Source organism: Carex rostrata, chromosome 2 (assembly GCF_964058835.1).
Source record: "Carex rostrata chromosome 2, lpCarRost1.2, whole genome shotgun sequence".
NCBI classification, from domain to species: domain Eukaryota; kingdom Viridiplantae; phylum Streptophyta; class Magnoliopsida; order Poales; family Cyperaceae; genus Carex; species Carex rostrata.
In genome coordinates, this window is record NC_135919.1 from 13,229,048 (window position 1) to 13,242,316 (window position 13,269).

General features: G+C 35.6%; 2 protein-coding genes across 4 annotated transcripts; one reads left to right on the forward strand and one right to left on the reverse strand.

The window, feature by feature from the left end:
- Positions 1-92: 92 nt before the first annotated feature.
- Positions 93-3,405, reverse strand: LOC144576090 (tubulin beta-5 chain-like). The gene is made up of 4 exons (XM_078326346.1): positions 3,135-3,405; positions 2,180-2,591; positions 1,417-1,686; positions 93-1,022 (listed from the first exon to the last, which is right to left on the reverse strand). The coding sequence occupies exons 2-4, from the start codon at positions 2,571-2,573 to the stop codon at positions 337-339; spliced, it is 1,350 nt and encodes a 449-aa protein (XP_078182472.1). The 5' UTR covers positions 2,574-2,591; positions 3,135-3,405; the 3' UTR covers positions 93-336.
- Positions 3,406-7,642: 4,237 nt separating this feature from the next.
- Positions 7,643-12,131, forward strand: LOC144576131 (DNA-directed RNA polymerases II and IV subunit 5A-like). 3 transcript variants are annotated; one of them, XM_078326407.1, is made up of 4 exons: positions 7,643-7,917; positions 10,132-10,311; positions 10,419-10,532; positions 11,802-12,131. In XM_078326407.1, exons 1-4 carry the CDS (start codon positions 7,711-7,713, stop codon positions 11,925-11,927), a joined length of 627 nt encoding a protein of 208 aa, XP_078182533.1. In that variant the 5' UTR covers positions 7,643-7,710; the 3' UTR covers positions 11,928-12,131. The 3 variants fall into 3 exon arrangements, with proteins under 3 accessions (XP_078182533.1, XP_078182541.1, XP_078182548.1); XM_078326415.1 differs by having other exon boundaries at positions 7,659-7,917; positions 11,398-11,817; XM_078326422.1 differs by having other exon boundaries at positions 7,660-7,917; positions 11,474-11,817.
- The last annotated feature ends 1,138 nt before the right edge of the window (positions 12,132-13,269 follow it).

The window sequence follows — 13,269 nt, forward strand, 5'->3', positions numbered from 1 at the left end:
AATAGCTCCGATTATCGAATAGCCTCTATTTTTGACACATCTAAACATACCATAGGATACAGTCATATAATCCCAGCTAAAAAATAATAATATGAAGAATAATAAAATTAATCACAAAAAAGCATCATCACGACGGTTCTAATCATACTTGGATTGTTTCTAATATGGTTTTAATGAAAGATAGCACGAGTACGGCATACTACAAAGGGGACATGCGCAGAACAAGTTAAATCGTTCATCAAAATGATTTTTCCTAAATATGGAAATACGAGGACACAGATGCAAACACAACAACGCATACAAAGCATATTGCAAAGATCAGTCGCCCATAACATTTCACATCTCTTCTTGCTCTTCATACTCATCACCTTCATCTTCATACTCACCTTCCTCATCAGCAGTGGCATCTTGATATTGTTGGTACTCAGAAACCAAATCATTCATATTGCTCTCAGCCTCAGTAAACTCCATCTCATCCATTCCTTCACCTGTGTACCAATGTAAGAAAGCTTTTCTCCTGAACATAGCTGTGAACTGCTCGCTCACCCTCCTAAACATCTCTTGGATGCTAGTTGAGTTCCCAATGAAGGTACTTCCCATCGACAACCCTCTAGGTGGAATGTCACACACACTTGATTTTACATTGTTGGGGATCCACTCGACAAAATAAGAAGAGTTTTTGTTTTGCACATTGATCATTTGCTCATCAACTTCTTTCGTGCTCATCTTGCCACGGAACATGGCAGAGGCAGTGAGATAGCGGCCGTGGCGGGGATCAGCAGCACACATCATGTTCTTAGAATCCCACATTTGCTGGGTGAGTTCAGGGACAGTGAGGGCACGGTACTGCTGGGACCCACGAGAGGTGAGTGGTGCAAACCCCACCATGAAGAAGTGGAGGCGTGGGAAGGGAATGAGGTTAACGGCTAACTTGCGCAGGTCAGAGTTCAATTGACCTGGGAACCGAAGGCAGCAGGTTACACCGCTCATTGTAGCCGAGATGAGATGGTTCAGATCGCCAACTGATTGAGAAAAAACAGAAGACCATAAAGGAATGCAGGAGGTCAATTTACATGATAGAATACTAAAGGTTAACAAGGAGGGTTTACACTTCCCTGATCAGAAAAATTATCTCATTACTTCTGAGAACAGATGCAGTCCATTTGTCTACACTTGCACTATTAAAGCTTGCATAAGTGCAGTTTCTCAACGGCTTAACAAGGCTAATAAAAATAAGTTCCTTCAATCTAACTAACAACAGGTCAATAAAATATCGCACACCAACTATTGGGGAACTGTTTGGGTTGACCAAATGTGTCTGATAAAATGAAAAGTGCCTATATATTAAAAAAAATTAAGAAGCTATAACTGCATAATGAAAAGAGTTATGATTAAAAATACAAAAGAGATGCTTACAGCTCGGTGTAGTGAGCTTGAGTGTGCGGAAGCAGATATCATAAAGTGCTTCATTGTCAAGAACCATGCACTCGTCAGCATTCTCCACCAACTGATGAACTGAGAGAGTGGCATTGTACGGTTCAACAACTGTGTCAGATACCTTTGGTGAGGGGAAGACAGAGAAGGTGAGCATCATGCGGTCAGGGTACTCCTCTCTGATCTTAGAGATCAATAGTGTCCCCATGCCAGATCCAGTACCTCCACCAAGAGAGTGGCAAACTTGGAAACCTGGGTAAGAGATATTGGTAAGAATAGTTCTTGGATTTTTAAATGCACAGAACATGCATGCCAAACACAAAATGCTACAAGTTGTAATAAACCAAGTGCAAAATAATTAAGACCATGGTTAAATTTACTACTTTGCTCCAGACCAGGTCATATGAAATGATTTTTCTTCAGTTTCATGTTTCAGAAAATTCAGACACTTCATACTAATAAAGAGCTGCAATTTTTCTCAAACAAGCAAAATTATAAGAAATTCACAAATAAACAATCAGTAACAATTAACTACTGATGTACACTCCTTGTGAAGGTTACATGTACCAGAATTTCTAACCGAAGGGTATCAAACAGATTGATATTAAAAAGGCAATCCTACAAAAGTTGCAAGAGATAAATACTGCATATATGTTTTAACCTGTCACAGCATGAATATGACTGAATAAGAAGAATCAAATTAATGAAATGTTAGACGTAAATAAAGGATGAACTAGATCAATACCCTGAAGGCAGTCACAGTTTTCAGCCTCCTTCCTGACAACATCAAGCACTGAGTCAATGAGCTCAGCCCCCTCGGTATAATGCCCTTTGGCCCAATTGTTTCCAGCACCAGACTGCCCAAAAACAAAGTTATCAGGTCTGAATATCTGCCCGTATGGCCCTGTTCTTACACTATCCATGGTTCCTGGTTCAAGATCCATTAGCACAGCGCGAGGCACGAATCGGCCACACGAGGCCTCATTGTAGTACACATTAGCCCGCTCAAGTTGTATATCGCTCTTGCCAATGTAGTGACCCGTTGGGTCAATGCCATGCTCGTCACATACCACTTCCCAGAATTTGGCACCAATTTGGTTACCGCATTGACCACCTTGAACGTGGAGGATTTCTCTCATTTTGTTGTACTGGATTTTCTGTAAAGTAAGAAAATTAGTAACAACAATTAGTATTTAATGAAGGTAATTCCCTTGTTAAGATATAACCTTTCATTAGTAAAGCAAGCAGTAACCGGTATTCAAAACATTATTTTAAAAGCAAAGGAAAAATGCAGAGGCACGGGAAATAAAGATCTGATGTGGATCTGATGGGAAACATGGATCTGTTAATTTCAAGACAAATAGATCAATTTCTTCTGGCAGGTGCTTTATTTTAATATACCTTGATACATGAAGGGGTATTTTTGTAGATTAACTAGCAATCTAGATCAAAAAAAAGTCCAGAGATTTCAAAATACACGTTGAAAGCATCAGATCTGGAACCGGACAAAAAGGCTCAAAACAAGGGACTTCAATAAAATAATTTCCAAATTACTGGTAATCTTAGTAGAAAATCAGAAAAATCAAATACTAGAAACTGATGTTCAGAATTTGCAAAGCAAGGCAAGGGGAATTACAAAATATAGCAAAAAATTACCGAAATGACAATAAGAAAATCGAAATACAGATCTAGAAACTCACCGACTACAAATTTCTGTGATTGAAAAGCGGATGGAGGGATTGGAAGGGGCAAATGCAGCGAGGCGCCTGGTTGAGGCTTTGTGCAATGCACTTGAAGGAAGCGAGATTGCTTATATAGCGAGTGAGAGAGCTGAGTGTGATCCGACGGCTGAGATTCTCTCCCTCCAATTGTTAGGGTATAGTCAAACCGTACTATGTGTCCATCGCACGGTGAGTAGGTCCCGCCGTATTGCTTTTAAATTTTTTCAAATTTATTCGACAACTCCGAAGGGTTTACTCCGTACAGTAGTGCATCACTCCAGTCCAGACGAATTCGCATCCTCTGAGATATCTCATATTTTGCGTGACTTTTTGGAAAATCTCAAACGTTCAAATACATTCTGCACGAATCTCAAAGCTCAAATAATAATGCCCCCTGCGCTATCCCGAATAGGCACCGGACACGTCGGTCACGCAAAATATGAGATATCTCAGAGGTACGCACTCCACCAGTCGAGGAGTGGGGATCAGAGTGGGGACTATTTGATTATCCACCAAGTGTCTCGACTGTTCGATTAAATAATAGCTTTGAGATCCTTACCATGGGATCCAAATCTGCTGCTTTTCTAAGATAATGAGCACCCTCGTATTTTTTCATCCGGACCGTTTAAAATCGATCACATGGCTTTAATTACTTTTTTTATATCAATGTAATATATTAAAATGAATTATATGTAATTGAAGCCGTGTGATCGATTTTGAACAGTCCGAATGAAAGAATAGGAGGGTGCTCCTTTTCTCAAGAAAAGAAACAGATTTGAATCCCCTTACCATGGATAGGTTCATGTACATTTTCCAAGTTGAAGCAGAATTTTTTTTAGAAATTTAGGATATGTTTGGATGTGTCAAAAATAAAGGCTAATCTAAAATAGCGGCTATTCTGCATCCAAACACCATTTTTGCTATTTAGAATAGTTAGAATAGCTGCTATTCTCTATTCCTTGTAAATGTTGAAATAACTACTATTCGAAAATGTGAAGAGAGAGGAAAAAATAATTATTTCTCGGATTTTCGTCAACACACTGCCGAAATGACAAAATTAACACTACTTTATATTATCTCCACGTTGTGACAATTCGTTTAAGACCTTATTTGTCTATATTTTCTCTTAATTAGCACCCTGTTAACACTATTATTTATTGGTTACAACTATTTACTATTCCGAATGTACGATCCAAATAACATTTTTACTAATCCGAACAACATCATTTTCACACTAATGTAAAAATCACTATTTTTTCTCTATTCTTATTTACTATTCTCAAATTTCGCTATTCTAGTTATTTTAGTTCTTATCCAAACGTACCTTTAAAGAATAAAATATCGGAAAATATATATATTATTATTTTTGAGATGGAATTCCATTTGGATATTTAAGAGGGCCTAATCATAAATTCGGTCCTATAGTTTTCATAATGTGGTTGGAAATTGGCCACGGGAAATAGAAAAATGATAGAGATTGGACTATTGATTCAATTCTATAGTGTATCTCGGTGTAATTTAATTTATTCTAATAGTTTGATTTAGTTAAATTCATGGCCAACGTAGTTAATTTTTGTATAATTTAGTGTTATTTAGTCTATTTTAATGTAGCTAAATTGAGTTAAAATTAGTTTAATTATGTTTATTTTAACTTAGTTCATTAGACTAGGAACGCTAATAATTTAGTTTTTTTTTTCTCAGCCTCAACGTTTTTACTGAAAATTAAATTTGAAAAATTAACATGATAAATTATTTAAACAATTGGCAGTAATTCTAACTCTAAATTAATTTATTGACAACTGATTTATTTAAATCAATATAAATTAATCTACAAACCGAAAAAATCTCACAAAAAAAGGTTGATGAAGATTCAGACTCAAAACATATCGTTTGAAGAGAGACAATTAAAATAAATAATAATCCTTAAATTTTTATTGATATCCATGTTCTAATTGGATTTCAAAAATTGCTCATTCCGGTTACTAAATAACCGGATAAAGGACTCTTTTCCAGTTATTTAGCAACTGGATTCAGAAAAATAGTCCGATTACTAAATAACCGGAAATAAGTCATTCGGTTATTTAGTAACTGGAAAGGTACTTGTTAGCTGCCAGTCAACGTAATATATATTGTAATTTTGACTGAATGTCGATGAATTAAGAACTTTGACCAGATAAGTTAGTGTTTTAGACTTTAAGTAGATAATCGTATCTTTCTTTTCTTCTAGATTAAATTCCAGAAGCAAGTGCGATCTTTGTTAGTTGGAAATAGAGTGGAAAAAATGTGTTGTGCCGTGACTAAGTGTACAGTGATCCGTGCCGTGTCGTGACCAAAATGTCGATGGGTGGTCACAGCACGCAAGTCACGCCATAACTATTCATGTGTCATGTCCAAGCAAAACTAGTCACGTTTAATTATTTTTCATAATTTAAGTAAGTTTATTTGAGATCCACCATTTAATTATATGTAACTCACGTGATTACGTACCGTGCCATACTGTGATTAGATCTTTCGCGTGACGTGCAGTACCAAATTTTCTACAAACTGATCACGACACGGAACAGTAACACGTGCCGTGCCATTCCGTTCCATAACGGAGCCGGCTCTGCCCAGCCATTTTTTCCACTCTAGTGGGAACCAAGTGGAATGAAGAACAAATAAAGCCTAGTAAGAACGTAGACAATTCAAACTTAGGAGAGATGGATTATCCAAGTGCACATCTAGCACCATCAGTTAACAACAGATAGGTTGTAGCTAGCATAAAAGACCCAAATTAGCCTTCTAATTGAGGAGGGTTCAAAACTTCAAATATCTCTACTTTTTGTGCCTCCATAGGAGTGTAAATGGATACGGATAATTCGCTCCGTATTCGCATCGTATTCGGAGATTATCTGTATCCAGATTAAACAAATACGGATATGGATAATTTTTGCATATGGTGAAAAAATGGCGGATACGGATAATTTCATGAAGGTGAATATCCGTATCCGTATCCGCAATTATTCGGATCTGAAATTACTCCCAACCAACTTTAACTTTACTACTCTGGATAGAAGCTATTATATATTATCTCATATTCATTTCAGTCTTGGTTGTGGTATAAATGATAATACGATATGGTTTTCAATTTAATCTTTTTTTTGCTGGTGATGTTGCTACAATAACGCAATTTCCTTTCCTTTTTACCTCCATTTATTCATTATTCATTCTTTTCCATTCAAGACTAAAAGGTCATGTTTGGTTGTGGAGTAAAGTTAAACCGGATTAAATTTCTTACTCCAAGCTAAATCGAAGTAAGTTAATTATGTTTGGTGGAGTAAGCTAAATCACCTCTCTAGGTGGTGTAAGTTACTCTGGTTTAGCTCAAATCTTACTCCATCTTAAACCACCTATGTTACTCCTCGTTTGGCTCCTTAAGCGTGGAGCAAGGGGTTTACTCCACCTCTTACTCCACAACCAAACATGGTCTTTAATCCGTAAATATAGTATGCTTTTAGTCTATGCTAAATTGGTTTTAGTCATTGTTTCAAAACAACAATAAATCACTTTTTTGTATCTTAAACTGCATAACTCAATTATTCGGCAATTATTCTTTTTGTATCCATTGATTATCCGTTTCATATATGTATTCGTTTAAGGCGGATATGGTTTTAAATTTTTGATATCCGTTTACTATCTGTATCAGTATCCGTTCATTGAAAAACGGATACAGATATGGTATTAGCATTATCCTCTCCGAATCCGCTCCGTTTACACCCCTAGCCTCCGTCATATCTCAATTTTTAAAAACTTTAATAACTCAAAATTTAAAACTTAAAAGCCAAAATAAAACCGTTGGATGTGATCTATGTGCTCATAAAAAATTATCATATTTCAATTTTGTTTTTATGTGAATCAATAAGTTAAAAAATCAACGTCTCTAAATTATCCACGTTAGTACATTTTTTACAAGCTCTTGATGACAATCAAAATAAAATTGGAATGTCATAATTTTTTACACGTACATAGATAAAATGATGTAAATCACATCCAACGGTTTTATTTTAAATTTTAAGTTATTAAAGCTTTTAAAAATAGAGACATAATGAATGCACAAAAAATAGAGACATTTGAATCGTCCTCAAGTTAATTACCAGTTAACTTTTCTTTTATTTTCATTTCAAAAACTATGTACATTTGACACCTTTGGTGTCCAGTTCAATGGAATCAGGATTCAGGAGGCTAGACCTCCACATTTCTCTTTCAAAAAAATCCAAATGTAGATTGTGCTGAGCGGGTCAGTTCTATTAGCTACAGTTTTAAAATGATATTCCCAGACACCTAGGTTGACTAAAATTTCCACCAATAAGGGGTGGTCATCTCCAGTACCTGACCGGATAGGTAGCTATTTGGAATATGGCATTCACTCTAAGATCGGTGCCAAATTAAAACGGACGACTCAGATCTCATTCTAAATGGTCAGGTATTGCACTGGATCTGAATTCCCAGTAATACGAGCGGACAGACATAAAACTTGCCAGTAGGAGGAAAAAGGAGGAGAAACTAACGGAGAGCGATGGCACAGATGGCAGACGATGTTTTGACTGGGAGGCTGTACAGGATACGGCGAACGGTGATGCAGATGCTCCGAGACAGGGGATACCTGGTGCTTGATTCCGAGGTCAACATGACCCGCTACGAGTTTGTGACCCGCTTCGGGGAGCCTCTTCGTCGGGAAGACCTCACCATCAACAAATCCCTCAAGGGAGACTCCTCCGATCAAGTACCAGATCTCTTCTCCTACTTGTGTTATCTTTAACTCGTCAAAATTAAATTTAGAGATCTGGTGATGATTTTCCTTATGTCTAGCCAATTCATCTTGAATGTTGGCTTGTAGTTAGTGGATCAAGTCATTAACTTGCCATAGACTATTTGTGATCTGTGGGTTACAAATAGATCTTAATTTTAGGGGATTTGTGATGCTCTGGAGGTTGTAAAAGCGGGATCACACTCAAATGCTTCAAGTAGCACATCCATTAGTGATGTTGATGAAATAGGAGCGGCTATTCAGGCTTTCTTAACTTGAACCTTTCTAAATTTGGAATCCAAATGAAATTACACTTGGTGATTTTTTTTGTGGTATTTCTACATATAATTTTGGAAAGTGGCGATGTGAGTGAGTTTCTTTTTACAAATTGTAAGATTGTCATGGCTTAACTGCTTAATGGCTTTTATTGTGTAGGGGAGGCTATTGTTGTTACTTAATCTGAGATGATCAACAAAAATAGTTTGCATTCTTTTATTCTCTTATATATTTTTCCGAGGTCATTCAATCAGGTAAGTGAGATAATTAAAAGAAATGACGAAAATATCTTTTCATTCAAAGTATGCCACTTTGGGCCAACACATTTTGCCTTTTTTTTTTACCTTTTTGACCAAGCACTATGCCTGACGATTAAAAATAGAACATGTTGCCCGGAGGAAATAGGATTTTAGATAGGTTGATAGAAGCTTAGATATTTGTATTCTGTACTTTTTAGAGTCTGGAAACATGTATGTCTTCTGAAAGGCTGAAACATATACCGATTATCTTTATGTGTATTTACATGGATAAGAATATGGAGTATATCCGTGAATTATATGAAGATCTGGACACACATATCACAGATAATATTTTTTGTGTCCTGACTCCTGAGTGCTACACTCAATCTCTATTTTGCATGAGATGCGTTTAAAAGAAATATTTTTTTTGTACATATATAACGTATGCATTGGTTGGGGATGGGATGGGAGCTGTGGTAATTTTAGCTCTTCAAGAGGAGAGGGGGGAGTGTGCTGTTACAGTGTTTGGAGGTCATATAATGACTTAGTAATGACCATTAATGGGAACTAGCTTTGTGGACACTGTGTGGTTGTTCATAAGGTGTGGTGTCCTTTGATAGTTTTTTACGCAGCACATTTTCTACGATATGCATTTATGCAGCCTTGGGATATCAAAGTCAAAGAGGAGTTTGAGATTGCAACTCTTTGTAATAAGATGTAACAAACGTTTTATATCTTTATAAAGTCATTATTCATGATCTTCAAATAAGGGAAGGGAATCAGGTTTGGGAGTATAGGGAGGATAATTTTTTATTTATAGAAAATATTATAAAATAAGATAGAAAAGAGAAAGAGTACCTTTGTTTTTCGATGCATACAAGTATCGGTAAAATTTTTCCTGATCCAAAACTATGGACCGGTAAAAATTCTACCGATCCAAAGCCCCCCCCTGGGTTGTCTCCTTTCTGTGTTTCTTTGCAATATTTACCCTGCACTACTTCCTTTAATAAGTTGCTTTGAGTGCAATACTGACCACACAAGAGGTAATGAAAAAATGCCACAGAAGATCCTACCGTCTTTTCAAGTGGAAAATAAAAAATAAAATAAGGTTTGGATCGGTGGAATTTTTACCGATCCAAACTTGGATCAGTAGAATTTCTACTGATCCTTCCATGCATAAAAAATTCAAGGTACTCTTTCTCTTTCCTCTCTTATTTTATAATATTTTATATAAATACAAAATTCTCTATAGGGAGTCGTCATAAAAAAAAGTTTGATTATGGAGTCATCATCTAGGGGCTGGTCCTTGGATCTCTTGCCTCAAGTCATCTCAAAACTAGAGTTCTACGGCACTTTTACTAACACTGCGCTCCTATCTTCTTGTGACTGAGGTCCTTTGACAAGCATCTTCAGAATCTAGGATTTTACTTATTTATTTATATTATTTCATGTGAAATATAATACATAATGCTCCAGGTACTAGAAAAAGTACTTTGTCCCTGTGTATTATGTACATGCGAGAAAGATTTGTTGCATAAAAAACCTCACATGAAATTACCCTTATTTTCTTCATTTTTAATTTATTCTGTGTAATGTGTCCTATTGAACCATCAGTATAAATTTTAAAGCATTGTGATTCACTTTGACTCCTTTTTTTATTTTTTTGCATGAGCAGCTTTATGTTTTTTTCCCCACTGATGAGAAGGTTGGGATGAAGCACATTAAGAAGTATGTTGAATTGATGAAACATGAAAATGTATCGAGAGCTATTTTAGTTTGTCAGCAGAATTTGACTCCGTTTGCAAAATCCTTCCTTCTGGAGTTGTCTTCAACAATGCATATAGAGGTTTTCTCGGTTGGTTTCAGACTCAATGGAGAAATAACTTAAATATCTTGAATTTCAGAGGAGCCTGCAGGAAGTTAACATGCATTTTATTTATTGTTTTTGGTGAATGCATGCAGGAGGCTGAGCTCCTAGTAAATATTAAGGATCATGTCCTTGTACCAGAGCATCAGGTTCTCACAAATGAGGAAAAGAAGACTCTCTTAGAGCGATACACTTTGAAGGACACACAGGTATCGGCCTAAAACACAAAATTAAACCAACAGCTTTTCAAGGATTTTTAAATGTTTCAAAGTTATTCTTACCAAATTTGAAAATTTAGGGAATACAATTTCTCTACACATAAGTTCAGTAAGATTGGAAGCAGTTCGTTGTAAACAACTTCTACAGTCACCTTTTAGTAATTCATATTCTGAAGTCATAATGTTTGGTTAATAATAAGTTCAAGATCCAGTTGAGGCATCTAAAATTATTAGCACTACAGAGGAATTTTGACTGAGTCAATATCAATAATTTTATTTTGGTTCGTCTTCAAATGCTCTGTACTCAAGAAACAGTAGTTCTGGAAAATAAAGAAACTGGATTAAAACACACCTTTAGTCCCTGTACTTCCAAACAGGGCAATTTAGTCCATCTACAATTTTCATGTACTGTGGGATTGAGGAGATGATCATCCTTAAATTACTAAGATCTCAATTTTGTTCTATTCTATTCCTAGAATCAGATCCTACTCTACTCATATTCTATTCCGCTTACTGAAAGGCATGCCTAGTCCATTTTTAGTGTCTATTCTTTTAGCCAACTGTGTGCTCCCTTGGTTCAGTCTCCATTACCAAGTGAGAAAATTCCAAGTAGCTGCCGTCAAAGCTGGTTTGGATTTAAAGAATGTTTTCTTACATTGTATAAGAATTTGCAGTTTCATTATCATCATCACTTCTTATTTTGGAAGCATATGTTTTTCTACAGTACAAAACATATTCTAATTTTTTTTGGGAGGGTGGGGAGGGGGTGGCCATTACTTTGGAACCGTTTTCTGTTCTCTATCCAAACCATCATAGTTAAAACAAAGAAATAAACCTTTTTGTTTTTTTGAACCAGGGTGGGGCATTTGCCAACATTTGGCTCCGCCTCTGCTGTTAAATGAGGAACTAATAGCATGATTTTGTTTAAATAGGGGCCTGAAACTATTTAAAAAGATTGTACTGTAGCAAGTAATCTGCTACTGCATAGAAGTTTTAAAAAGATTGTACTATAGCAAGTAATCTGCTACTGCATAGAAGTTTACGGTCCAACGGTGCATATAATTTCAGTCATTTAGTTCGATTTATGTACTGAACTTTTATGCAATTGAATCTTGTTACCTAACTGATAGCTTTCTAAGGTAAGAGTACAAGAGAGCAATGCAATCAGTTTTGTAAAAAAATAGCATTGGAAATGCTTTCATTTATTATTTTGTGTGTGTGTATTTTGTTCTGATTGATTGTTTGTGATCAAATCTGAAGCTACCGAGAATCCAAATGACTGATCCGGTTGCGAGGTACTATGGTCTCAAGCGTGGTATGGTTGTAAAGATCATTCGCCCCAGTGAGACTGCTGGAAGATATGTTACTTATAGGTATTGTGTGTGAATCAAATTTGGAAACTATTGATCTATATATTTGTTGTAACAATTAATAATAACTTATTTTTTCTCTAACTGCCAGTGTAATGAATGGCAGTATTATGAGATAAATTGTATTTAATAAAAAAAAAACAGTGTACAATATATAAAATTGTGGAAATAATTGAATAAGGAGCTCATAGAGTCTCAATAAATTTTTGTGGAAAGTTCTCTCTTTTTTGTTTTCCTTCCCAGATATGGCTTTCTTGTTTGCTTGTCTGCTTTGCATCATCATCATTCGTCTCGTATAGGACGTGAGACGCATAAAAGAGGAAGCACGAGAACACGAGATGTTTAATTTAATCAAATTTGACCAAATTGAAAATGAAAATTTGCAAAATTCTAACAGGAGAGATCTGTCAGTTGTGTTTTTTCTAATGCATCTTTAGCATTTTCTCACGTGTTATGAGTCTGCATCTCTACGAGGTGAGCAATTAGCTTTAGCAGGAAAAGGACAGAAATACAGAAATATTGGAAAAAGGATCCGCATCTGCTGTAATTCTAAGGAGAATTACAGGATCTGTAACCCTCTATCTCTCTACTAGGGACGTACAAAATTACTCAAATTCGTAGTTCGTTTATAACTGCTCACTAATTGTTCATTTATAACTCGAGTCAGTTTCAACTCAAGTTGGCTGACACGTTTAATAAATGAGCTGAGTTTGAACATACTACAACTCAAGTTACACAAAATTTGTCACAATAAATCTTACGCCCTTCTAAATGACTTCTAAGTTGTTGTTTGAATTGTTTATTTTGTTAGTTGTCTTATTAATTATGTTTGAATTGTTTGTGTTTAGATAAACTCTTATTAAATCATTTGAATTATTTTTGTTTAAAGAAACTCTCACTAGTATATAACTATAACTAAGAAAATGAACTAGTCAAACGAGTTATAAACAAGTTGTGGGCTAAATAGAGTTGGTAATGAGTTGAACTCGAGTTGTTTTACAAATCGTTATTAACATCCCAACTCGAATTAATTTGCTCGTTTACTAAATGAGTTGAGCACAAATTGAAGGTAGCTCGCTCAAACTCAACTCATTTACAACCCTAATCTTCACTGTTAGTGGGTGGTTGAGATTAAAAAAGAAGAAGAAGAAATAGACTAATTTATTACTCCTTTCTTTCTCCCAGCGCTGCCCCTTTGTTGCCCTATTCGGAGATAACGAACCTTCTTTTTGTTATTTTTCTTTTTTATTAACCACCTCTTCATTCATATCATATTCAACGAAGTTCTAATTTTTATGAGAATGAATCAAGTTACAACAATTTTTGAGTTACCACAATTATTTTTTATATTTTCAAAG